Here is a 26,990-nt window from a genome sequence, read left to right as displayed (position 1 = left end):
CGGAGCCGTGGGGGCAGTGTGGGGCTGCGGCTGCTGGATCCGGTTCCTGGCTCCGGCTCTGCGCTCTGGGCTCCCGTTCCTGGCTCTGGGCTCCCGTTCCTGGCTCTGGGCTCTGGGCTCTGGGCTCTGTCACTCCTGCCCGCTTTGCCTGCCCAGGCGCCGATTAATTGCAGGCGGCTGAGCGTTGTCTCCCTTCCCTTCCCATTTCTTGCAAGATTTGCTCTCAGGGCCAGTGTCGCTGTCTCTTGTCCCAGCACAGCCTTTTTGGGTTTTGTCCGGTGTTAGTATCCCGACAAGGCCGGAATATTAAAGTCCAGGCTTTGTTGCGGGTCTCCAGGGTACTCTGTGCCCTCTCCCTCCTCAGATGGAGGAGGCAGGTCTTACTGCATGAAAGAAAGAAATAGGAGGTCTGCCTGGTAAACTTAGTGGCATGAAATACTAGGGAGTAGTAGATCTATAAATATGGCTACGAATAAAAGCTATGGAAGAAGATAACTGACAGTTTTAATGTTTTTTAATTAGGATCGTTACAGTGATACATTAAGACCAAGCACAAAACAATCACATTTTTTTACTTTGCTGTTGCAAAACACAGTGAAAGCACAAGCACAATTAGTAGAAGTACTTAAAAGCAGATGTTCTGGTTTTTTCTGGTAGTATCTGGGCACCCCTTTGTGTTTTTCCTCCACACCATCGTTTTACTGGAGAGCTGTGTTCTCTCATCATGGCATAAGGACAAAATTCTTACTTTTTTAATGGAAGGAGGCCTGGGCTGTATATATTCATCCTACAGATAATTATTCTATTTTTCCTTTAAAGCAGTGAAATCATCTCAAGACACATCTTTTCAACAAAATGTTCATCCTACCCTCTGCAAAAATCTGTTCTGAAGCAACAGCAGGGACTGTCATGCCAAAACCTGATCCACCATGCTGCTCAGAAATACCAGTTATATTGGGCTGAAGTTAATACTTAAGAGTCTTGAATGGTTGCCTTGCATAGAGAGCAGGGAAGAAGGAAAAAGGAGACTGTTTTTCATGCCATGTTTGATCTTTTCTTACAGTATTTCTCATGAACTTCAGATAGTCAAAAATAAAAGGTATCCCCCATTTTGTTTGTATTGAGATTGTGAGAATACAGTGAAAAGGCATGCAAAGCTGATGTGAGGGGAGGTCATGTTTCCTGCTTTAGAAGTCTGTGTTACTGTTTGTAGCTCAGTTTAAGGTCAACCAAAAGGCAGCAAGACTATTTTTGTTGTGCCTTGAAAAAATCCACCGAGGTCTGGGTATGCAACTTGAAGCCAAAATCTGATTTTATTCTTGCTGGTTATATAAATTACAGATATTACCAAGCTATATACAGACTTGCTCTTATTGTTTTTTATTTTGTGTATGATGCTTGCTGAACTTATGTGGAGCTTGCTTTGAATCACTCAGTGTAATGAACAGAGATGTGTTTGTTTCTTTGAAATCCACTTCCATGTATCACAAAAATATCTCGTTACTGTGTTTCTGCTCTCTTGCTTTCAACTAACATAAATACCATGGATGAAAAGAGAAATGAAAGTAAAATTCATGTCTTACTGATTCAAGGAGGTTACGTTTTCATCGCAGAAGTCTCATTTATACCTGCTTTAGAAAGCAGTAAGGTGTAAATGTTCAAGGGTTTGTGTTTTAAGAACTTTGCATGCATTAACCATGTATTCTTGCAAGACTTGCATTGTGATTGTGCCTGCATTTGTAAAATACAGTGGCCTTGGAATTCCTGTTCATTATTCTATTAACAGAGATTTTAGGCATAACACTGGGGGAAATAAAACCAAAACAACAAAATCAAACAACCCAAACTCTGCACTAAACATGCTTGAAAGAACAAAAAGAGTATTTAAAGAGGGCAATTTACCATTTTTACAAAAACTAGTTGTCCTGCTTATTAAATGAGCCTGTGACAGGCATGTAATATCCTGTCATGCAGCACAAATTTCCAGGTGGTCAGCTGCAGCTCTTCAGTAACTGTTTTTTAAAACTGCTTCCCTGTTGGCATTGACCAGTTAGCATCCAGTCTGTGTCAGATTGGGATTTTTTTATTTGTAGACTTTCTGACAGTACTTGCTGGAGTTTCTGAATGCTTCCTGCCCAAACAGATTTATTTCTGCAACTATTTTGTGAGAGGGGGAAGTTCTACTAACTCTCTCTTTCAGTGGCAAAATGGAGACAACCTTTCTAACACCACAAGTTTTATGTCTGCTTCCTTTCTGGAACTCCCTTCTCCCCCCAGCCTTGCCTACCTGCCTTCCACAACTTCTTCTGTGGTGTCAGATAAAAATCTATGCTGAAGGCAATTCATTTTTTGGAGAAAAGCAAACCCCAGATACCTCTGGAACATTCAAACTCAGGGGAACATGAATCTTTGCTTTGAAATAGTATCTAAATCAGTGGTGTACAAGATTATGATTAAGCAGAAAGTATTTAACATAATAAATCCTAATTTCTCCAAACACATTAATGTCTTTAGTTATCTTTATATGCTATCTTCAGAAGCAAAACATTTTGTTCTTATGCTCTCATATTTACAGCAATTCTGTGGAAATTAGTTAAATTAGAAAGTAAAATTTATCTTTCCTGGGACCCCACTGAAGTCAAATAACTCCCAAGCTGGAAAGGATTTGGTCATTTTTCAGTAATAACAGCAAATATCACTTGCAAAAGGCTGTTTGAATCCATAGGGAGGAAATTCCTTGTCTATGTGTTATTGATAACAGAAAGAGCCCTAAGAATAATGTAATGGTTTCCTGGAGAAGGTGACTTTCAGAGGTGACAGAAAAAAAAAATCATGACTTCTTTAACCCATCCAATGCTCACATGATTACTAATTTTTCCAGTATGTGCACTTCAGTCAGTTGAGTAAGGAGAACTCAGCTAAAAGAAAAGAAAGAAAAGATTAGTCTTGGCATTCACAGCTGTTCATTTAAATGAAACTGCACATGAAAGCTTCTCTGGCTCAAGGTAACTGCAGAGTCACTTTGACTCTCAATATCATACAAACTACTAAGGATCTGAAAGTCCTGTTTGTAGTTATTTCTAACATAGAGGAATGCTCTTTAGAAGACACTGTAGGAAACGGTTGCAATAAGAATAAGCATGGTATTATTTTTGTATGATTTCCTGTAGTTCTTGCAGCCTGTGGATACATATTGCAGGGTTCTCCCTGGAGTCTTGTTTTTTTGATGGGTAAGGGAAGCTGGATTGGGTGAGGGGGAATAGAAAGGAGTTCAGCAAGAATGCAGAAAGTATATCTTGCTAAGACTGAGTTACTGAGTTGTAAGATATTTAGTCATGCTGCAGATTTCACTCTTGTTTTCTGTATCTCACACGATGCTTTTTTATTAGCATTTAGTGGAGATTGTCTGCTTGCTGTACTAAGCCAGCTCTTGAGCAGGGTAGATTGTTGTGTGAATTTGATAAAGAAAAAATCTCCATATATTCCTCCTTTCCATTTAGCAAGGTAAATTGAATGGAAAAGGGAAGGAATTCTTTAAAAATCTTGTAAAACTATTTTTCTCATGCAATTTCTCGCAGAACTTGAAAATATTTCTAGTAAGAGCCTACAGAAATATCACTTACCATCTAGCAGCACTGAAACACTCGTCTTGGTACTGTTAAAATTGTATTTAACACTTAGAGTTTGCTACCAGGCACATTCTTTTTGTGTGGTTATGACCCTGCACAATGGCCATGGTCACAGCTTATTTTGAAGCTCTGAATAGAGCTGGTTTGAGATTTACTGTGCTTGCAAGAAGAAACCAAAAATATTTGGAGGCTGATGTTAAATGAAAGTGAATCCAACTATTTATTCTGATGAAACTTCAGGAAAGCAAATGCGTGCATAGTTCTCAAGTGCAGTTGAGGAGGTCAGAACCATTTCCACATGCTATAAACCAAAATAGAAATGAGTGGGGACATGTCTTGGATTGGGTGGGGTAGGTTTTAATGCAGAATTTTAATTCAGGCTGGTTGTTTTGTTTTCAGCTAAAGAACTAGTTTGTTACGAGTGCAATTGGAGAAAAAAGTGAAGAATAAAAAACGATATTTTGCTCTTGAATGGATCTTCAGGTTGACTTATTAAAGAACTCATCTATTTGTATATAAAGTTTAACTGTACTCCTAATCACTGACAATCAGGATTCTGGTTTAGTTTTGTTCTGTTTGAGGGTAAGGAGAAGTGTTTTTGCAGAGAGGCATTTGAAGGGGAGTTGGCAGGCTTTTAAATACATAACCATTTTAAAATCATAAATCATTAAACATACAGAAAGTTAAGGGCTAGTATTAAAAAAATTAGATTTTCTTCTAAAGCTGCTAGAGCCAAACCACTGCTGTGTTTCCTGAGAAAAGTCTGCTGGACAAATCCCCACCTGGCTTTACATCATTGCTATAAGGACTCTGACCCATGATGATTCAGAACATCATTTCTAGTCAATAAAGAGGAATTTTTTGTTAAATATGATGTTTGTAGAGTATTTTCCTAATCTTTCTATATACTAAGTTAAAATTTGCTGAAAGTGTTTTAGTTGACTTTTAATTTTGCACTTTGAAACCTCATGTAAAATCTTGCAGTGTGAAAAAGTTGTGCAAGTTTACCGAATTGGAAATTATTATGTTCCTTGGGCAACTCCCCACAGCAAGTCCAGACCTTTGTGCAATCTAGAGAATTAGTATAAGTGACATGTATTTGTTAATGTAAAGCCTTCATTTGTGCAAGAACTCTGGGATCTTTGTGTTCTGACATTTATGATTCATTGGCCAGCATGTCAGGCAATTCCAGTGCTTTCAAGATGCTTGCAGCATCCTGCACCATTTAGAATAGAAAATATCTGCACCATTGTTTCAGAATGCAATACAGCAAGTGATGAAAGAGCTCTGATTCTTTCATAGCTGTACAAGCAGCCTTTTATTCACCAGCATTTGTGCTGTATTCTGTTTGCCTAATATTTACTTAAGAATGGGAAAGTTTACAACTTACAGCAGTTTCAATGGCTGTGGGACTCAGGTGTTCTCTCAGCACAGCATAAACGCTTGGAGACATTGGAAGAAGATCTGATGGAGAATGTGGTTCTGTAGAGTCATTTAAGCTAAAAAGAAAAAACAAAGCAAACAAAAAATATACAAAAATGAACTTAGAAAAAACTTAAATTCCTCCAACTTTATGCATATCAGTGGAGTATGGTGAATGTTTTTTAAGTTTGTTAACCCTGTACTCAGGCTTTCTGGTGGCCCTATAAGCTTGTGCCAACAACCTGGTATACACTTAAAAGTGTAGGATATACAGTTAGATTTATCCTCTCTTTCCTTGGCCCTAATATCAGCTGCTGGAGATAAAAAGGAGACAGTGAAAGATAAGTAGATCCAGAGTACCATAAAATCTGCGTTCAATTTTTACAAATGGTTTGCCCCATGAATGGGAAAAGCACTGTACAGGGGAAGTCCTTTACTTCCCTTTCTTATCTTTAGCAGTCCTTGCCAAACTATTTTCAAATAGTTTGGGGAAAGGAGGCAGGGGAAACTCTGAAATGGAATGTAAATGAAATAAAAATAACAGTTGAAGTGTAACACACCTGTGAGGATACTTACATTTTGGAGACTGGGATAAATACAGAAGGAACATAACCTTTCACTCCTCCATCTGAGGGCTTTGAGACTAGAATAAATAGCAGAGAAATTAAATATTGTCTAGTCATTATCTATTTGAAATAGATTATTTGCTTGAAGTGCTGCAGACAATAATAAATTGGAAAGTCCGTGCATAAATAAATAGCCATAGAAGTGAGGGGAATTCCTAAGATTAGTCCTTGAGTTCAGGTCCTTGAGCTCAGGTCTTAGTTACAGAATTGTCTGTGTTCCCTTGATATGAATCTCAATATAATACCACAACTGATGAAAAAGGTTTTGTTAGGCCTTCAAAGCAAATATACAGTTCTTTAATTTTGGTACTCTAAGCCTGCAGATTTCAGTTCTGCAAATGCTTGGAGCTCTGTCTCTACAAATACAGCTTCAGCAATGTCTTTTGCATGAAATTAAGCATATATGTACGATTTTAGAGGATTGGAGCAAAGTCCACTGAGTTAAAATGAAGAGGGAGAAAAATACTGTAGCCTCCAAATATTTTTGAGTTGTGTAGGAATTTGAGTTCAAATGGAACTGTAACCTTTGATACTGAAAGTCTAGAAGAATGTGTTTTATCTATTAAAAAATTAAGGCTTTGAGGGCTTTCTTTAAGCGAGAAGGAATTTGATCTAAAAATGAGATGACTTTTAACTTGGACAAAAAAGAATGTGGGCCTGAAAATATTTGGAACCATCCTTATATAGCCATTTTGCATTTTCCAGTGCAGTTGCCAGGGGTTTTCAGGAAAGCTGTCTGCCATAATAACTTTGCAATTGTTCAGTATATTGGGAAAAGGTGGTGCAGATAGACAGCCTTTGTTTTAGGGTTCCACTGCATGAAATGAAACAAAGTAGGGCTTCCAAGTATTCCCAAATTAGAAATACTGAGTTTACTTGAAATTAAAGAGACAGCATGCTACAGTGTAACACAATATGCAGCTAATAAGCAGGATGACTTTTCAGTTTCCTCTCCTTTGAACACCCAAGCACTGATGCATCAGTCAAATTTTTTAGCTTCTTTTAAATATTGTCATCACCTCTACTTGTAAACTCTAAGACCAGGGATGTATTTGCAAAATGAAGCTGTCTAAATGACGGACACATGTGAAAACAGTTCTCTTGAAGATGACTATTAAAGGAGGCATCTTAATCTTTTCTCTCCCTCCTCTCCCTACATTCCTCAAATTGCTTCTTGACTTTGCAGCTGCTGTGCAGAAAGGGTAAATAGACAAGTGGAGCCTAACCTTCATTTGGCTGACAGCTGTAGTGTTTGCCAAAGGCCTTATCTTTGGGGATATCTGGATACAGGTACTTCAGGGGGTTTTCAGGAACGTTGTCTGCCATGATCACTTTGTAATCGCGCAGTATGTCAGCAAAAGGCAGGGCAGCTAAGCGACCTTTGTTATAGGGTTCCACTGAATGAAATGTTACATCTCCTGCAAAAACACAAAGGCACCATAAACCTGTAGATGAGCAACTGCAGCTGGAAGGCATTTTTGCCTTTCTTTTGAGGTTTACACTTGCATAGGCTTTACCTGTTCTTACCTATGTTAGTATCTTTCAATATTGAATTTCTGCATATTTGGAAACAAATGTAAAGCCTGCAGTTAGCAGGCACACCTCATAGAAAGCTTGGTTAATAAAAGGAGCTCAGAGGTAGAATGTCAGTTTTGGTTTGTTTGAAAAATTATTATACTTGTATCTTGTCCAAAACCACACTGTGACACCGCGACATGATACATGTGAATTTTACTTTCAAACCAAACAAAACTTGACTCCTGTATTGCAAGTATATTGCAGAGTTTGGGTTGGTTTTGGTTTAGTTATTTTTCTTTTAATTACACTTACCATTTTCTAGCTGATCCACCCAAGTAAAGGTAATTCCACCCAGATTGCTCTCACTAAACCTTAATAAAAATGTTCCTGGTGTCTTGTCTTTCAGCAGAATTCGTTCCTTTTCTTTGCTTACAAATCCCATTACGTACCTGAGGTATAACAGGAAATGATGGGTTTACTTTTGGAAAAAAATACAGGCTTTGATCTGTGCAATGTGTAGAATCATAGAAGGGCCTGGGTTGGAAGGGACCTTAAAGTTCACCTGGTTCCAAACTCTCTGCCATGGACAGGGACATCTTTCACCAGACCAGGTTGCTCAGAGCTATCCAGCCTGGCCTTGATCTGGCCAGACTTCATACAGGTGTTCAAAACCTGGTTACAACGCTTTAGAAGGCTTGGGCACTATGGCCAAAGCTTTGTGTGATTTGCATGTGGAGTATGGCATAGAGCTCAAAGTACTGTGAATCCTGGTGAAATTTATCCCAGTACTTGATTGCATAGGCAGAACTGAAGAATAGATCTAAACCTGCATTTTAAGAGATCTCATGTTGTTCCCCTTTGGCAGCAATTTCCAAATGTTATGAATGGGAGAAGGGAGAGGGAAGTGTTAAACTCATTTGCAAGTTCTCCTCTGCATGGCTAAAACTGAGATGAGTGAAGGATAGAGAAAATGTGGTGAGAGATCAATATACAGCAGTTCTCTTGTTGCTCACCCATCAATCCAAAGAGGAAGAATGTGTTTTTTAATCAAGTCCAGGATTGCTTCAAGCCAAACCCAAAAGGTAAAAGACTTCCCTGGCAAATGTTCCTAACAGTTAAAAAAACAGCCACAAAACAAAAACAGAAACAACACACACGAGAGGAGAATTGTAAGAGTGATGTTACTCAATGTTCACATGACAGTTTCTTCGTTTCTTAAGAATAAGCCACTTTGCTCAAGTGAGAATGACAGTTTGACATGCAGTTTTGAGTAACATCTCTCTTTCAACATGACATAAAGCCAACTGATTTTTAAGATATGCATTGGAATCACCTCATTTTTCAAGGAGAATAAAAATCACACCTGTGGTTTCCTCCTAGTTATAAGTTTATATTTTGAGTGAAAAGAATATGAGAAAGTTGAACTTCCTTCCAAGGTTTTGTACTTGTTTAAATAATGCAGTTAATGTGAATTAAATGAGCTTACCTTTCTTTATTAATACATTCTCTGTTCCTCATCAAAGTTATTGTATATATTTACTGTCTTGAAATAATTCAGGTCAAAACTAAACATATGAAAAATCTTACTTATGCTCTGTGAAAAATGTACTGCATGCTTTGGTAGGACTTTCAAGTGATCATTTGAAGAAATATATAAGGTACACTATAATGGCACTTTCTGATATCTGTAGCAATATAACTAAGTAATCCCTAATCCCAAGCTTTATGCTTCTGGAAGTGTTTTTCTCCTAGTTAATTTTTTACAAGGGATGTGATTGTGCTGAGCTGAAAGTTCCACACAGGGCAAGTGGGAATCTTATCAGCAGCATCAGAGAAACAGAGATAGGCATGGCTGTGGGTGTTATGAGTAATGAGAGTTTAGTTTTACTTTTGGAACAGTACCTTGCAGAACTTTGCCCAGGATAGTTGATAATCATTGTAACTGACTTGCTGTCCTGAAAGAAAAAGAAAAAAAAAGAAAAATAAGAAAAAAGAAAAAGAAGAAACAAATGGTGCACATATTATTCTGAAGTTATGAAATAAATATTGCTTGATATCTGTATAGTTGGGTGGGGGCATGACAGGAGAAGTACAGTACATCCAGACTTGGGGAGGGAGAGCATAGGGACATGCTAAGGGACTGCAGATCTGGTTTTCTGTATTCTTTTGAGGCAGGTGATAATAGTTTTGAAAATATTTGCCTAAAGTAGCCTGTGACTTGGTGTTTGCAACACTATGTGCTCAGTTTCAGTTTTTAGCTTAAATGTTACTTCTCAGCTTTCCCCAGGGCTTCTCCCTTCTGGGGCACACTTGGGTCTCAGAGTAGTCAATGGTAGTTCATCTTGGTGAGGTAACAGGGCTTCTTTCCTGTGTTGACACCAGAGAAGCATATCTGGTGAGGACCCAGAAATGAACAGACCCACAAGGACAGGTACTTCAAATGAAACAAACCCCAAACCAAACCTCATAAACAAGCAAAAATACTTCCTTTTGATTTCAGATGTATGAGATAATTGTTAAGGAAGCAAAATAACATCACAGTTCAGTGTGACTTTGATGCCCTCTTTCTTCAGTTGAGCAGCCTGGAAGTTCGAAAGTTGAATTAGTTTGTGATAAGAATAAGCTGACGCCTGCTTTTCTTTAAAGAAAAAAAATGTCATTGTGACATTTTTGACACCAGCTCTGGAAGTGGAGGTCATGCCATGCTGGTTTTGGCTGGGGTAGAGTTCATTTTCTTTCACAGTAGCCAGTGTGTTTTGGATTTGTGCTGGAAACAGTGCTGGTAATACAGGGATATTTTAGTTCTTGTGGAGCAGGGCTTAAACACAGTGAAGGTCTTTTCTGACTCTCAACCCACCCCATGAGCAAAGGGGCTGGGAGTGCTGAGAAGCTGGGAGAGGACACAACCAGGACAGTTGATCCTAACTAGCCAAAAAGGATATCCTGCACTGTATGGTGACATGCTCAGCATGTAAACTTAGGGGTAAAAAGGAGGAAGGAGGGGATGTTTGGGGTGATGGCATCTGTCTTCCCAAGTAACTCCTTTGTGTGATGAATCCAGCCATGATTTCCAGGCTGAATACCTGCCTGCAGATGGGAAGAAGTGAATTAATTCCTTGTTTGCCTGGTATGCACATGTGGCTTTTGCTTTATCTGTCAAACTGTCTTTATCTTGACCCATGAGTTTTCTTACTTTACGCTTCCAGTTTTCTCCCCATCTCACTCTGGTGGCTGTGTGGGGCTTAGCTGCCAGCTGTTGCTAAACCACAATGTGTGCTTAAGGCCCCTACCTGTAGCTACCAAGTAGAATAACCCCAAAGTAAATAAAATCTGTATATTTCTACACACATACCCATAAGTTTCTCTGCCAGCATGTTGAGCTGTTCAGAATTGAGCCCACGACCAACATATGATGAAAATTGCCAGCTCAGTACTTCTAAGAGCTGGCTTAAAGTGGCAGCAGGGGGGTTGTTGAAGAAAGACAAATTCTGCAACAGAATTAATGCTTTGTTTAGATAGCAACCATGAAATACATATCAGGCTGTAAGAGGAGGCTGCAAGTACTTGAGCAGAATCTGGAAGTGTTGAAAGCGAGCTTTGTGTGTGGGGTAGCACCAGGGCAAACATACAGGCACCCAGCAAGGTCCAGTGGAGTGCCCAAGCAGGGTTGTAGGGTGGCACTCCTAGAGAGAGCTAAAGTCCCTGTGTGCATCTTGGATGCTAAAATACCTTGCTATGCCTCTGGTAGTGTCCTGTGTAAAAACAGTGAAAATATGCTTAAATCCTGTCCAAAAAAACCCTAGATATTATCACTATATTTTAATGTTTAGTGCATGGAATCTTTAAACCATTACATACTGATATGGTGATGTGCTGTTGAATCATTTGTCTTATCTTAGTTTGTTTTTTTTTTTTTTTAAATTGTATACACAATGGGAATACTGAAGCTTGTGCAAAACCTCTTTGGAGTATCACAGAGTGATGATGCAGTCCAGCCTGCTGGTCAGCTGGCCACCATGGTAGACTGTCTGACCATTTCCCTCCTCTGAGCATCTGTGTGACTGCATTAATCTCCAGCTGAAAGCCCGAGAGCCATTGACAGCACTGTTCCACAGTCTGCAAATACAGTAACAGTGACTGAATCTAAAATATGTGCTGAGACAGCTGGAGCCTTAGAAAGAATGATTGTGCTTTTGCTCAGGGTTAGAGCCACTAAAAGTTGCTGCTTAGCATGTATAAGCTTCTCTACAAAAAGCACAAGTTCCTGTAAAATCCATGGGGGAAAAAAGCACTTAAATACATTACAGGCTCACCTATATTCCTGCTTTCATGGTTTGGAGTTGTACTGGTAGAATTATTTTCTAACAGGTCTAGTTTTAGTCAGTCACACCCAAGAAAGATAAATTAAAACTAGAGAAGTTAGAGAAGTTGTGGAGAAGGCCTGCCACCCTTCCTTAGTTTAAGAACTACCACTTTAGGCTACAAAAAGAAAAGCTAAGGGTGCATGTGGTTTTATATCTGGGCAGGGAAAGAAAGATAAAGAGAACAACAATAAAGTGTGATGTTGATAACAGTATACATGACAAAAATAAATCCAGTTCAAGAGGGAAATACATATTTTTTTATACTTAATGTATTCAATAACCAAACAATACAAATGCAAAAATGCAAGAAGTCAGTATTTGTGTACTGAGGACCTACCTGAGGATCATTGGTTGACAGATTGTACCAAATAATAGAGGCCCATGCGTTGGGCAGTTGGCTGACATTGGAAATCATCACCACAGGCAAAGAGCTGGTCTGGTGGAGAGAATGAATGCTATGTGTAAATGCTGCTGAGGAAAGTATTAGTGCTGTACTGTGCTTTGGTTTTTTAGCCTCTCTTTCTTCCCAAAGCAGAGACTTCTTTTCCAGAAGGTCTGGAAATCTTGTGTCTGCTTGTGGTTACTGCTGAGGGCCTCACCAAGGGTAGGCACACCTGTGGTATGGCCAACACAGTTGTACTTCTATAAACTGATGAAAAATGCCTTTTACTCCTGCCCCAGAGAATCTGTCCTGAATACTCACCTCCAAATTTATGGTCAATCCATACAGGCAGACTTGTGTTTCAAAGCTGATGGAGTGCAGTTCCTCGGTCACCATGTGAGGGCCCTGAGGGAACAATGAGGTTATAAAGCTGTGAGTGCACAGTTGACATTTAAAACTGTTTTAGTGATCCAGCTGTTGAGGTTACACTTGGAAAGAAAACTCATATCAAATATATAAGCAGAACAGGAAAGAAGGAAGTGAAGGAAAATTTGTTTGTTCAACTCTGACATGGAATTAGTCCAAAAGTATGGTATTTTTTGTAAAAAATATAAAATAACCCTTTAATATTGTTTAAGTAATACTTCTAAAATTTATCTTTTTCTAAAATGGTACTTTTAAACACAGATTTTCACACAAGAAGTTAACAGATAATTTTGTGTGTCTGATGAAGGTTGTCTCCAACTTTCCTTTTCTGAAAGTTTCCTTACTGATTGGCAATTTGACTTTGAACAGGAATGTTTAAGGAGAAACAAACTAGAAACAAAGCAAATAGCCACAGCTTTAACAGCAAACAGGCCTTCATCCAGGTTTGCTGTGGGTACTAGTTGAAGGACTAGAGGCCTAAATCATTAATCCAAAGCAAATCTGGTATTAAAACCCCAAGCTTTTCTTGGATGGAAAAAAAATAAAATCTGTTTGTCATCGTTGATTAAAGTTTGTCGAATAAGCATTTGTTTTGATTACAAACCAGCATAGCTCTGTAAAGATCTCTGCCCCTTAGGAACCAGATCTCTTGAAATACATTTCCATCCCCAGAACTCAAAGAATAAAAATATATTTGTTTTTTTCCTGTTTTCTTTGTTGTTGGTTTTCCTCTCCCCATTGCGCACTTGTTTTGTCAGACTTTCTTTTAAAAAAAGAAATAAAAAATTGCAAACTAAAATGCTTTCCCTTACTGAAATATCTGATCTCAATCAATGTAAAATAAAAGTATTTATTGGCAGACCTCGTGGCCTTTGCAATGGAGCATCTCCTCCAGGAGATGTGCAGGCCATTGCAATAAAAGATATCGAATAAATGTGGAATTGGGACCTCAGAAAATCCTTAGGCATCTGAATAATAAATCTGCCTTGCAAAGGAAAAATCCGTCTAAGACCTGAAGGCTTTTACATGAAATACTCATCCATCAAATGAGCTCAAATGTTTTAATACAGGTTGAATAAATCCAGCTCAACCTGTATTGCTGACAAAAAGTTGAAAACGGTTGATGAAACAATCCTCCATACCCCCATTACGATTTTGCAGAAACAAATTTTTCTCATGGAAAAATTATCTAGGCAAAATGGTACATCTGCATGAAAGGACAAATCTAAAATGGAGAACTTCCACTTTTTCTTTTAGCAGGGCCAGTTATATTTAACTACACTTTTAGCATACTGAACATCCTATAACAAATCAACTTCTGAAAGCATTATAGTTGCTGTTAACAAAGAAAATCTCAACTCTTGTTCTGCTAATAACCACTCTCACAGACTGACTTGACCAAGGAGAGGCTCTATTTGAGGAAATCAGTAGTGAACCAGGTCACAGTTCAGCTGTCCTAATTCTCCACAGCCCTATGATAGCTTTATACAGTTTTGAAGGCATAATGTGTAGAAGTGGTAAGAAAATGCTGCCAAAACTGGAGTGCCAATATGACTTACATTTTTGCATTTGCTTGTTGTGGTGTCAGTGATTTTGTAAGCAGCAAAGTAACTGGGAGGTGAGCCTCGAGTTTCAGTCTTGCTGATTGGGTTGTGAGTTGTTCTGTTCAGAAATGTGCACACAAATGGGCACACACATCTTCTGCTTTAGGTTTTGGTCAAATTCTTCATGCTGATCACACCTTTTGCTTTGTGCTTAAAGAATACTTAAAATAATTCTTGTGCTTGTATAACAACAGCTATTTGGGCTGTGATAGGAGTAATTTCATTTTTTTATTTTATATTTTATTTTACTTTAATTTTTTTTTAACTTGTTAATACAACTTTACCCTTATTTATGCTGGATTTAGTGCTGTCATGCCATACACAGAATAACCACGAGAGGGGAACCAACGACCAGGCTGGGACAAGTGTAAATAGATTAAGCACATTTTTGGTCCTGGCTGAGGCAGCAAACCCTTTTGATGCAAATATAATGACACCCTGACTTCAGCTGTGAACTTGACCAGCAGAACATATATTTAAAGCACCTTTTCTGTAGGAAACAATTATCTTAACAAAGAAAAAAAAAAAAACAACCAAAAACATCTTTAAAAGCTAGCATTGTTGTTTTTTGTTTTTTGTTTTGTTTTGAAAATGTAAATGACCAAAAAGGTAGCCTTTGAATGGAATGCACACATTTGGATTATTACTCTCTACCTTCTATTGTAACTTTTTCAATATACAGATTTCAGGCAGGCAATTACAATTTGAGTCATTCCAAACAGTTTTCATTATATTTATACTAACATAATAATTGGATCCTGTACTTAGTATATATTTCAAAATCTAACAACTCTTTGATTTAAATAAAATCAAATATGAAATACTAGTGAGAATAAGCCAAAACAACATGTAAAATAAATGCACAAACCTCATTTCCTTTGCTTCCAGCACTTGTTTTCATTTCTTTGGGTTGCTGTATAAATCAAAGCAATATTTATGTGTCAGAGAAACTATAGACAGAAGTACATAAAAAGAACATAATTTATAACCAGAATGTTCTTAGTTATAGTAAGATTTTATTTGCAATATACAAATGAAGTCTAATGAAGACTCTGACACTGCACCTTGAAAATTCTATTTAGTGAGAAGTCTTTTGATATTTTTAAAGAATTTTTAGGAAACTAAGTTAATGTAACAAAGCATTAATTAGGGTGCTTGCCAAGTATATACCACAAAAATAGTGCAAAAAACCATTGATCTCAATCTCCTTTTGCAAAAATATACTGATGCACTGCATTAGTGGTTAAGCCCCAAAAATACCACAGGCAAGAGAGTGTTAGTCAGAAAGCAGGGCTCACTGGGCTCTCAGAGAAATTACACAAGCAGTGCTCTAGTCTCCCATGAGGCCTTATCACAGGCATTAATTTCTGATAGATTTCACGCATTCAGTTCTATCTCCCCTAGAAAATTGTGGTGTGGTTTAGGTTTTTTGTTTGTTTGTTCTGTGTGTTGGGTTTTTCTGCTTGGTTTTTTCTTTGTTGTTATTGCTGGTTTGGTGTTTCAGGGTTTTTTTAATCAAACTCAGTTTCTGTAAAGCTTTTTAATTCAGCATGATTAATCTTTCCTTTTCTGGTAGTAATTAGGATTTGCTTTGTCATTTCTGTGAAAATATATAGTCTTATTTTATGGAATGGGTGAAGTATGGAATGGCATAAAGAGGTTCTAGGAGTAATCTTTTTATACAAGCAGAAAGAAAATGAGTGTGGCCTTGACAGTAATACAGTTCTCCCTCCAGAGTTTCTAAAAAATCTTTTATTTCTCTACCAGAAGTACAGAACAGTAAAAAAAGTGTCAAACCTACCAAATGTCGAAATTCTACTGACAAGCTTCCATTTGCAGACTCATCCATGTTCATGGCTTTCACGTGTGTTCCACACAGAACAAATCTACGGTTACTGTGGAGAACATGACAGTTATGTACTCAAATACCATTGTATTGGAAAAATTTAATAAATATGATATTTTATTGTCTTACCTTACAGTTGAAACATTCCTAAAAGAGAAGAGGGGTGGGGGAGAGGAAACGGATTGTGAATCAGTAAATGTATAAGACAGAACTTGAACTGAGAAGCATATCTGAGATGATAGATTTTGCCTGCTCAAAGTTGGTTTGCATTGACCCTATAACTACAATATTTAAACTGAAGAACTGAAATTCATACTGTCCACTTTGACCTTTGCATCTGGCCATATGTAGGTAGTATTTTTTATCTTGCTATTTATTATCAGACAGTACACAGCTTCTGAGAGAAACAGCCCTGGCTTCTCTCTTGCTCCTGCCTCACTAAGTGTTTTCCCTCTTCCTTGTGAGCCAGCATCTGTCCATGCAGTCAAGGTGTTTTTAAGGAGCTTGCAGAAGCACAACAAGCAGATGAAGGGAGGTAGCTGGTACCTAGGGCTGGGGATGGTGCATGGTGAGAGCTCAGAGCTATTTTAAACCTAACTATCTCATAAATGCAATACAGTCTGATTTCAAGTTTTTGTGTGATGCTGCTGTATCAGTCTGAGGAATTTTTTCTAAGTCTTGAGACAAATCTTAAATGGACTTTTTGTTTCCAATTTAAAAACATCAATTAGACTTAAGCAGCTTTGTTTAAAAAGAAGAAATCTTCCACATAATAAAGAAGTGTTACTCTGATCTTTTAACTGGTGGGGTTTTTTTCTTATTTTTTTTTTCTTCTCCTTTTAAAATCAGTTTTTAAATCAGATAGGGTAGCCACTGAAAAAACTTGTGCTGTCTCTTTAGGGAGCAAGAGAATATCTTCACTTTTAAGTTTCTTACTTGTCAATAGTTGCTTTCACTCTTATCTGGTAGTTCAGCTCTGGCAATTTAATTAGCAACCTTCAAAACAGAAAATGAGAGAGTGAATATTGACAGAATAAATATCTCACCAGGAAAACCTAGACTGGTTACTCCAGATTAAAGTATTAGAAATTATCATAATGTGAAAACAGATTTGGCATCTAGGATTATAACACAATTTACAGGGTTGAATAGTCACAAAGAGGAGCTGGGCTGTTCCAGTGGTGGGTGCCCTACTCTCCCTCTAAATGTGTGGAAAAGCAAGCATGTGTTTGAGGGAATGGCTGGAGAGACACCAAAGTAGTACTAAGTAGGAAACAGATTTGTATAATCTCTGACTGTACCAGAGATGTGTGTGTGCTTTCCTTCTTGTACTTTTCTCACCCTCAGCCCTCCATTAACTTTTTGCTGCAAGGTAGAAATGAGAGTTCCTCTCCAATCTTTGCTCTTTCACAAAGCCAGGCAAGGAGCTTCTGGGAGAGAAATAACTTGTCTGTGATTCACCTGGGACCCCCAAAATCTGTCAGCTTCTCTTTCCTCTGTGCAGAAGTGGCTCTGAGTATTCTGATTTTGGCTTGTATGATAAGGATCATTATTTACTCAGTTTGTAAAGTAATTAAAACAAGAATTTGATGCATACAGAACCCTGAAGGTGCTGCCTTTAGCCACAATCTGCTTTTCTTCCTCATGTTTTGCTCTTTACTGCCACTTGTTCTGCATGACAGAGTCTGTGGACTTTATATCCCCATTCCAGAAAATTTCCCTGTAGTTGAATGGATCCCTAACGCAAGTTGGTCTGCTTTGCTTTCTAGATTCTCCTAGGATAAAATATGTACACAAATGAAGGAGTTTATATCAGACTGTTTTTCCTTACCTTAATTTAACAGTGAACTGTATTAAAGTTTTGAGAACCATTGGCCTCTGAGGGTGTGTTGGCATGCAGGGCTGTCTTTCAACCACGAAGGAGCTGTGTGAGAAGAAGTGAAACAAATAGATTTTTAGGACTTTGTATGAACAAACAGATGGTTGGAGTTTTTTTTGGGGGGGGGGGATGGGAAGGGAAAGGGGCTGGTATCTCTTCAAAGGCTTATTTCTCTACAGATGCTGAAGTGGGAGCTATGCATTCCAACTCTCAGTTCTCAAGATGATCCAGTGGTCTAACTTTCTCTTAAATTGTTCCCGTAAGAAACAGATATTTGGATTCTCGGATATTTGGAAACAGATATGGGAAATCACACTGAATTCTACTGTTCTAAATTACAATGATGGTAAAAGTCTTGGTTTTCCAAAATTTTATCAGAGCCATAAAACAGAGTATGAAAATACACTGATCATGTCTCCAGTGAAATGAAATTATAACAATTAAACTATAAGTTCAATTTATATATATATATATATATATATATATATATATATATATATATATATATATATAGCAAACAATTGAGCCCACTTTGCTTTCAGAGACTCCCTTGTGGTGTATCTCTAGTACAGCCTGTACAAAAGGCAAGAGAAATCTACTTTTATCTAGTAATAGACGGTTGAGTGTGGAGGGCAGCAGGAAGTGTAGTTTGGAGAGGACAGAGGAAAGAAAAGGAACGTTTACTTAAAAAAAAAAAAAAGGCAAAATCACAAACACAAAACCTCATAACTTTTCTCAGCAGAATGTACATAACTCCTCCTAGAATAAGGGGATTTCTGGCATTAATTTAAGAGTCAGAACTTGATGACAAACCCTTAAATGCTACCCATGAGAAGCTGCCTGGAACCTTCAGTTTCTACGAGTTTTGATGAAAGTTGTGTATACTTCTTATATTAGGAACCTGGTCCTTAAAATCCTCAGACATTCAAACTTTTTTTCCTTTTTCTTAACAGTGTGTTCTCATTGTTGTACCAGTTGAGGTAAAGTTCTGTACTTTGGCAGTGGTTTACGCACTTCCGGAAAAGGTTGTAGAGCAGAAAGTTGACTTTTTCCAGCAGCTGAGGTCTTTGCACAGGAATAGGGTCCCCATCGTAAGTCAGCCTGGTCAAGAGTTCATCCAGCTTTTCTAGTTGCCTTCTGACTTGAAAGAGACTCTCTGCCAATAGTGTAAAGCTACAGCAAGACAAAGAATTCGTTTGCAATCTTTCTTGTAAACAGTTTCTTAGAGCACAAGAAATACTGAAGTTCTTGCTCGGGGAAAATCAGAATCTGTATTGAATGGTGCTTTCCAGCTTTGCCCAAACTCACATCCATTCATCTTTTGTTTACAGGAGTATATAAATACATTGGGCAAATCACCTTCTTTATCTTCAAAGATAAATATTTTCACAACAACGCAACTCTGTCTGTGACAATTTGGAAGAAATATATACACGGTCCTGATGTTGTACATGCAGAGCACTTGTGCCAACATTAATTATTTCCTACAGCTTGGGAGTTTTGCAAAATGTACTCTTTAAAAGGATAATATTTATATAGAAAGAGCAAGTTAACAGCACTGAAGAAGTGTAAAAGCAGTAAGGAAAAATAAATCCAAACACACTTGCTAACAGTTTACAGTATGTGTGTATAAAATTACATTTTGAAGCTATTTTTAGCATCTTCATTGGGAAAAAAAAGTTGTTAATTGAAAAAGAAACCTACACACAAAAAAAAGAAGGAAAATCCCCCTCCCCCTTTTTTTTTTGTTTTCAGTCCTAAAATTTTCTTGGTAATTTTCCTTCCTTTTTACTTCTTACTTTTTACTTCACCTCTTCCATATGAGAGTTTTGATGGGAGAGTAATGACCATGATGTTGTGTTGACATTCTCTGGGTATCCTGTCTTTCAATTATAATCCTATTTTCTTTTTATTTGCAATCACTTCAGAGGTGCCACCACAGAGACTACTGCCATTCAATCCCTGCACAGTGTGAAGTCTGGAGGAGTGAGTCAAAGCATAAAGCCACTACCCAGCTCCTGCCTAGACACAACTCCTACTGCCTGCAATGACAAACTCAGTCAGCACCATTCTTACTCAAGCAAAACTCCCAAGAGAGTATGTCTACTGGATCTGGAGGAACTGCCAAACCCAAAAACTAGTGACTGCCACAAGTCAGGCTCAGCAGTTCACCGTAATGTTAATTCTGAATAGTGAATGTTGCTTTTAGTTAGCATCTTTTAGTTATTCACTTTCTTAGCTGCTGGTGAATTTGCTGCTGTTGCAGCTGATCTAAAGGAATGATCATTTCAAGTGCAGCAGACTTCCTGTGGTTTTCAGTGGAAATGCGAGGTCAGGGCAGGTTTACCAGTTCTGGAGCTGATCGAGCCCCCCGTGGAGGGGCCCCCCGATGCAGGCGATCTGCTGCCGTCTCTTCCAGTCCAGCAGCTCCTCAGTCAGCATGTTGCTCATCAGCATATCGATCTCATGGATCACACGCCCTATTTTACTGAGCACTTCCTGGAAAATAGGAAAGGTGTCACTAACTGACCACAAGCAACAGCTGCAAAATTCACCATCATGAAGCACTTTTATTTTTTTCAATTATTCTCAAAGTAACCATGTGTAGTTCCTATTGCTTTAGTGATAGGATTCATCACCCATTGTATATTAATCATGAATCTCTATAAACTCTTCTTCAGTAATTTTTTATTTTTTTTGGGAGGGTAGGAGAGAAGAGTGTTGCATTTTTTGTGGGCATAATATCTCTAAGATTTTGACACTTGCAAGCTCTGTCAAGTTCAAAAAGTTCTGCTTTTGTTTTGCATCATATAAAATGCATTGTTTTTTTGTTGTCTTGATTTAATCATAACCATCCCCCCATAAATTAAAACAAATTGTTTCACTCTTAAGGTGAAGCATATCCTTGACTGAACTGTTACTTAATTGCCAGTTTTTTAACTTCTAGTCTAAATCACCAGACCCACTCAAACATTTTGCAAATTTTTAACTCCTGTGAAATTCATCTGTCCTTCTGAGATGAAGATTTCGGAAGGCACACATACGCATTTGAGTATTTGGTGTGGGAATAAGGGGAGAAAGCAGATTAACCACAAAGGACAAAACGTCGTCACCAACCTTTCTCTTGTAGTCTAAAGTATTGAGCATCGCCTGCAACGCCAACATTTCCTGTTTAATGAGGGCACTGTTTTTGTCATTCTGCTCTGCAGGGGGTTGAAAAAAATCAGTATAAATACATGTGTGGGTGCATGCGCCTGTTTACAAGGGGAGAAGAGGAAAAAAAACCAGACTGCAGCATGAACTAGTGAAAAAATAAACTGTGGACATCAGAAGATTATGTAACAGCACATTTAACTTGAAAGGACTAGCTTTAGTAAAAGTTTAACATAAGGTTTTATGGATCCTGTCTGTAGACGTGTATGTGGGGCAGAAAAAAGCAGAAAACATACAGAGTATATCCAGAGTTCTCTAAATTTCTCATCCCTGTGCATACTCCTGTGTATTACGTACATCTGACTTGGATCAATGATTGATCTGTAAACATAAATATGCTCATGGTGTCAGCAGTTAGGCTAAAGCTCTTTGGACACTCGATGTGAATTACAGTGTCTGGCTATGAGACATTTGAAACAGAGATAAAGTGTTCATCCCCAGGGGAATTTCAGCAGCCAGGAGCACTGATCATTGAGCATTTCCCCCCTCTCTCTAACATTTGTTTTTCCCTGGATCATGCACTAGATTCAAGAGTCCCCAGGCTCACCCATGCTCTCTCACATGCAGTTCTTTCCTACCCTCACTTTCCCCGACCTTTTGCATGTTCTATGCTACATTCAGAAAAGAAATTGGTGCCAACCATGTGCCTGCTAAGATCTGGATTGATGCCTTCCTACTGAGTTAGGGTAGATATTTCAGTAGAGGCAGACAAATAGCCAGCACCAGCTCAGCCACAGCAATTGCTCCTACACACTGTAAGCTGGCTGTGCTGGAGCACAGCAGCGATATTTTAAGCCCTGAAAACCATTTATTTGTCAGCATGTTTTATTTTGCAGATGGGGCAGCTTTCAGTTATCTGTGTGGTCAGTAATTATGAATGGCCTGATAACTAGCAACTCATTAAACTGTGGCAACTCTTCTGATTGCTGGATCGTATCCAGCCTTCAACATTTAGGATCGATATACTTAAGGACTTGGATGTTTCAAACCCAGTAACTTTGCTTGTTCAAAGGAAGGTAATAAGCAGATATCTCAGCAGACACAAGCAGACCCCAATTTCTTTTCTGAAAGAGATCATGCAAGGACTGTTGCCACGTGCAGATCTCAACCATCACAGGCTGGTCAAACATGCATTCAGAGTGCTTACCAGCTGGTTATCACCACTGTGGTCAAAAAAGAACAGAAAGCCAAGTTAGAGGTAAGAAAAATCAGTTTTGCACGACTCTGGGAAATAAGACACATTCTCCCAAAGAAGGGCCATGTAAAAGGTGTGGATATTGGAAAATAAGCTCTTTAAATTAAGAAATGTACTACTTCATGTGCCATTAGGCCTCTTATCCATAGGAAATGACTAAACTTTCTTAACGTGATCCTCTTTACCCTCTTAACCCCCAAAGAGTCATCATGTTCCAGGACTATAACTTTATATAAACCCAAGATCCATTTTTATGTTCACAATTATTATTTAAGTAATGTGCAAAACCCCCTGATGCTGGAGTCTAGCTGCAGAACCAGCCCTTTCCTAGAAAATCTAAAAACTAAAAACTCTTACCTAAGCTCTGTATTGTTTTATACCTGAAGTCAAATTCCTCTTGCAAGTCTTCCAAGTATTTCACATCTTGGTCAGTCATCTTTCCCAAAAAATAAATGAACAAATGCATAAATTAGTATTTTCCTTTCTCACCATTTGAAAACCCCTGAACAGTTCTGGGAACCCTTGTTTACTATCTTGTAAACTTTAAGAAGTATGATTGAATAATAAATACACATTTATAGCTACGGATTTATTTTACTTGTTTAGAAAGTCAAGTATTATCTTCTATCCTGCAGTTGGCAGTGGTTGATTCAGCTTTATCCCTTCTTGTTTACCAGTGCAATGACATAGTGGAAAGCAGGAATGATTGTGTTAGCCTGAGCTAAACCAAAATTGTTATGCCAATAATATTACTCTCTTCTTGAAACTTTAAAGCAGGGCAAAGGGATAATTTTGCATTTATTTAAATGGAAATTGAGTTGGGGTGTGCAAAGCCAAAAAAGGTGGAGTCAGACACAGGAGTAGAGCTCACAGAATTTATTTACAGAATGTCTTAAGAATTTGGATAAAGAAATGAAATATTTTTGCTGCTTTGGCATTTTGCAGCTTTCTTTTCATATGTGCTGCAAAAAAATATTGAAGATATTCTCTAGGAACCAAACAATAATTCAAAAAACCCCATCAAAAGAAGGAAAATAAAACTGTAGGAAATTATCTGTTGTACTTCGAAGGTCTATTTCTGTGCTGTTTATAGGAAGCCTTGATTTTGCCAATAACTCATAAACAATCCTTTTTATTTCCGAGATGTGCACATTAAGTGTCTTTGAAAATACAGAAACTTGTTTGCTAAATGAGCCCACACACAATTAGCCATTTTGGTTTACTCTTTATTTTGAAAATTAAAGTTTTAAATTATATGCGTAAAGTATGAAATTACATGCATGAGGAGCTTGCTAATTTCTGTGTTCAACTTAATTACCTACTTAAAAAAAATCCCTGCTATCTAGAAAATGTTATCATTTTCACTGGTCCTTCAGGGGTGGCTGTACTTCCCCACACAGACAGAAGGAGCAGCATGACAGGCTGCTGCTTTGTCTGCTCTGCAACTCTTCTCTTAAAACTTTATGTGTAGACAGAGACATAGTATTACATTCTTCTGAAAGTACTTTATCCTTCTAAGGGTTTGATCTCTCTAACCCTTCTTCTGTGTGAAAGGAGACACTGATGAGAGAATGCTCCTAGGATCTCTTTCCAGTATACCAGAAGTGTTACTCCTCAACAACATATGGACAGGTATTTCAAAAATAATTTCTGCACTAAGACTGCTGCAAAGCTGAAAGTGGGGCTGGGAGAACAAAAAAGCTGTGGATACTCTGAACCCTTCTCCTGCCTTCAACTGAATGTGCAGGTATTCTCTGAGCTTTCAAGGTCTCTGGAACATAGCTACAGGTTTGACACAGCCCAGCCCTGCCCTGCAGTGGCATGAGAAACTTCTGGAGAGTGGTCACCATCAGCTCCCAGTTGTCCCCTCACGTCTCCAAACCACATAATTATGTCACGTAGCCTTCGGCTCGACAAAGGTCTCGCTACATGACTCAGAGATCGTGAAGGTTAAGCTACTGCTGACCCAGCTAAAGGAGGTGAAGTTGCAAAAATATCTTTTCTGCATCTTTTTAGAGGCTGTAGATATGCTTTCACTGCACTCAGTGGTCTGCCTGCTACTCACACAGGGATGAGCTTTAAAATAGAGAGCTCTCACACTGAACCCCGACAGTTGCTAACACCCCAGGATCCAGGTGTGTCCTGAGTTGTTAGTCTGGGCAGATGTCCTTGGAATAATGGAAAATGGATAGTGTGTCTGCTGGCAGAAATCATTGTGCTACCCAGCTTAAAGACAGTTCAGTCTGTGTGAAAATCATGCAGGCAGAGACAGCACACAGGACAAAAAAGGTACCTGAGCACTGTTCTTGATCGCTGATACTTTGTGTTCTACATTTCTTTGACGTTCTGAAACCACTGAGTTCTGCAGAGACTTTTCCAGCGGTCCCTGGAACACATTGAACAGAAAATTGGTGGGATAATAATAATAATAATAATAATAATAATAATAATAATAATAATAATAATAATAATAATAATAATAGTAATTGATAGAAACTGTACTGCAAGTTCCAGCACAGAGAGGGAATTCTGAAGCCAGTGTTCAACCATCTGGAGACAGCTGTAAACAGACAAACATGTTTAGTTCTCCACATTTGAAAAATATGCAGCTTTAACTTTGAAATCCAAGAGATGAAAAGGTGTGGGTATACTGCAGACATTAAACATCTAGTAAATTAAATATAGATTATCAGATTTTTAAAAAAGATCCACAGCACAAGACTCATATAGGAATACATATTATATCCATAAGGGATTAACAAAAACACATTTGTTTTAAAAATTCTCTCTTGGATTTAATCATGTAACAGTTTTCCCAAAATAAGTTTCATTTGGTAATTTGAATTATTTTTTTCTCCAAACAGCATAAAAATCATCAATAACTCTATAAAATATTGGATGGAATGTCTTTTGCATTCCATAGTTAATATGAATTAATGCATTGCATAATTTAAAATACACACATCTGCTTTGCAAAGAATAATCTCTTTAAAACCTTTCCTACAGATTAAAGTCTTTGAAGCTTAGCTGTGACAGGGAAGTCTCTCCTAGCAATGTTTCCAGCAGAAAGCTACTAATGAAGTTCAAATGTGAGTTGAAAGGGCAACATTTGGCAACCCCTAGAGCACACAAATCACTTCAGTGGAATGAGGGACAGGATTTGAAAAGCATGTGAGCAGATTAACATGGAACAGATTAATGAAATGTAATTCATTACCTGTACAGGCATGCTGGCTGCAGCCAATATTCTTCTTTCTTCTCTTAAGCAGTTTGAGATGATCACCGCTATATGCATGGGATTACCATGATATTTGCCCTGCAAGCACAAGTAAATACAGCTCAATACAACTCAAAAAAATTCCAGAATACAGGGTGTCCCTCTGGAAATCACAAGCAACATGATGTACGAGTGTCTATGAGCTACAGATTGGTGTGGGTGGAAAAGACTCCCCTTTTTATGTGCTGCTTCAGCCTTTCAGGGCAGCAACAGTTAGTGCCACTATTATAAAATATTCTCAACAATGTTCCACTGAGATTATAAAGACAATTCCGAGATGTATATCATTTGAAGATCAAATTGCTCCCCTGCTAGCACAGCTGTTTTGAAAGGGCTTTCCTGTCAGCCTATTCTGGGCATGATTTTATCACATCTTTGATGTTCAATAGGATGTTGCTGCTTAGCATGTAGCACTTCTGCCAACAAAAAAGTTTGTAAGCATATCAATACAGTAATGATGCAAGCAGGAAAGCTTCCTCAGCATAAAGCAGAAGACTTAAATTTTAATGTCTATGAACAATTTTTCTCTTTCAAAAAAACAGTGTCTGAGATGAAGGAGTTAGTAACTTTTGTCTCAAGCCAAAGAACCAAAAAAAAAAAAAAATCTATATTTTTACACCACACTAAATAAAGCGCTGAATCACTGATGTGTGACTGAGGACTGGGCACAATTTGAACTAATATTGGTTTATGCTGTATTTATAAAATTGGAATGATCAAGGACTCTCAAGCAGCTTCCTTTATTGTGATGTATTCATTCAGCGTTTCCCAGTATCCTACGTGCCTTTCATTCAGTATCATTCATTCAGATACCCCTCATTCAGTGCTCATAGTGATGGTCCATTGATCAGAGTTAATCCATTTAATTTCTTTTCCTGTGCAGTTTCCAGTTCTGGACTTACTCTATTCTCTCCTCCTTATCATTACTCTTTATTTTCATCATATCTCCCTGCCACTCAGAACCTCTTTTATTCTAGCTGTCTCTGAACCTGGCACAATAAGTTTATACATACTTTAATTGATGCCATATCTTCCTTTGATATCTCATACCAATTGTTATGTTTGATACAAGGCTGTGAATGCATCTGACAGAAATGTGAACACATTGCTACTGTAGGCAACAAGTACCATGGCATTAAATATACCTTTCTAGTGCTTTTCACTAAACATTGCCTGTGAGCTCTTGCATGAAATGTGGAATCTGAAATACGTTTGACTTCAATTGCAAAGTAAAGAAATACCATATTAAAAATGCTAGTTTTGATTGTAGCAACTTTGATTGAGCTGCTTGGTATTAAATACCACGTGCACTGTGGTTCCAGGTATGGACTAAGGTGGAAGATACCTTCGATCAATGATTGATCTGTAAACATAAATATGCTCGTGGTGTCAGCAGTTAGGCTAAAGCTCTTTGGACACTCGATGTGAATTACAGTGTCTGGCTATGAGACATTTGAAACAGAGATAAAGTGTTCATCCCCAGGGGAATTTCAGCAGCCAGGAGCACTGATCATTGAGCATTTCCCCCTCTCTCTAACATTTGTTTTTCCCTGGATCATGCACTAGATTCCAGGCTCACCCTGGGGCCCTAGGGCTCTTAAAACTAAAT

At 38.1% G+C, this 26,990-nt stretch overlaps 1 protein-coding gene across 4 annotated transcripts in view; it reads right to left on the bottom strand.

Moving 5' to 3' along the window:
• Positions 1–499: 499 nt before the first annotated feature.
• Positions 500–26,990, bottom strand: part of STAT4 (signal transducer and activator of transcription 4) — a 41,866-nt gene continuing 15,375 nt past the window's right edge. For 3 of the 4 annotated variants that reach the window (XM_058840224.1, XM_058840222.1, XM_058840223.1), the window contains exons 4-24: positions 25,322–25,420; positions 24,398–24,490; positions 22,462–22,540; positions 20,814–20,899; positions 20,044–20,195; positions 18,711–18,869; positions 17,649–17,741; positions 16,754–16,813; positions 15,947–15,964; positions 15,773–15,866; positions 14,840–14,884; positions 12,263–12,346; positions 11,897–11,995; positions 10,548–10,683; positions 9,098–9,150; positions 8,209–8,303; positions 7,508–7,644; positions 6,904–7,095; positions 5,628–5,694; positions 5,020–5,128; positions 500–2,918 (exon numbers count right to left, since the gene is read on the bottom strand). In XM_058840224.1, coding sequence (XP_058696207.1) covers positions 2,892–2,918; positions 5,020–5,128; positions 5,628–5,694; positions 6,904–7,095; positions 7,508–7,644; positions 8,209–8,303; positions 9,098–9,150; positions 10,548–10,683; positions 11,897–11,995; positions 12,263–12,346; positions 14,840–14,884; positions 15,773–15,866; positions 15,947–15,964; positions 16,754–16,813; positions 17,649–17,741; positions 18,711–18,869; positions 20,044–20,195; positions 20,814–20,899; positions 22,462–22,540; positions 24,398–24,490; positions 25,322–25,420 — 1,977 coding nt within the window. In that variant the 3' untranslated portion in view covers positions 500–2,891. The remainder of the gene's footprint in view (positions 2,919–5,019; positions 5,129–5,627; positions 5,695–6,903; positions 7,096–7,507; positions 7,645–8,208; positions 8,304–9,097; positions 9,151–10,547; positions 10,684–11,896; positions 11,996–12,262; positions 12,347–14,839; positions 14,885–15,772; positions 15,867–15,946; positions 15,965–16,753; positions 16,814–17,648; positions 17,742–18,710; positions 18,870–20,043; positions 20,196–20,813; positions 20,900–22,461; positions 22,541–24,397; positions 24,491–25,321; positions 25,421–26,990) is intronic. The other variant, XM_058840225.1, reaches the window with a different exon arrangement.

This window comes from Poecile atricapillus, chromosome 5 (assembly GCF_030490865.1).
Source record: "Poecile atricapillus isolate bPoeAtr1 chromosome 5, bPoeAtr1.hap1, whole genome shotgun sequence".
In the NCBI taxonomy this organism is placed as follows: domain Eukaryota; kingdom Metazoa; phylum Chordata; class Aves; order Passeriformes; family Paridae; genus Poecile; species Poecile atricapillus.
This window is presented reverse-complemented; position numbering and strand designations above follow the sequence as displayed.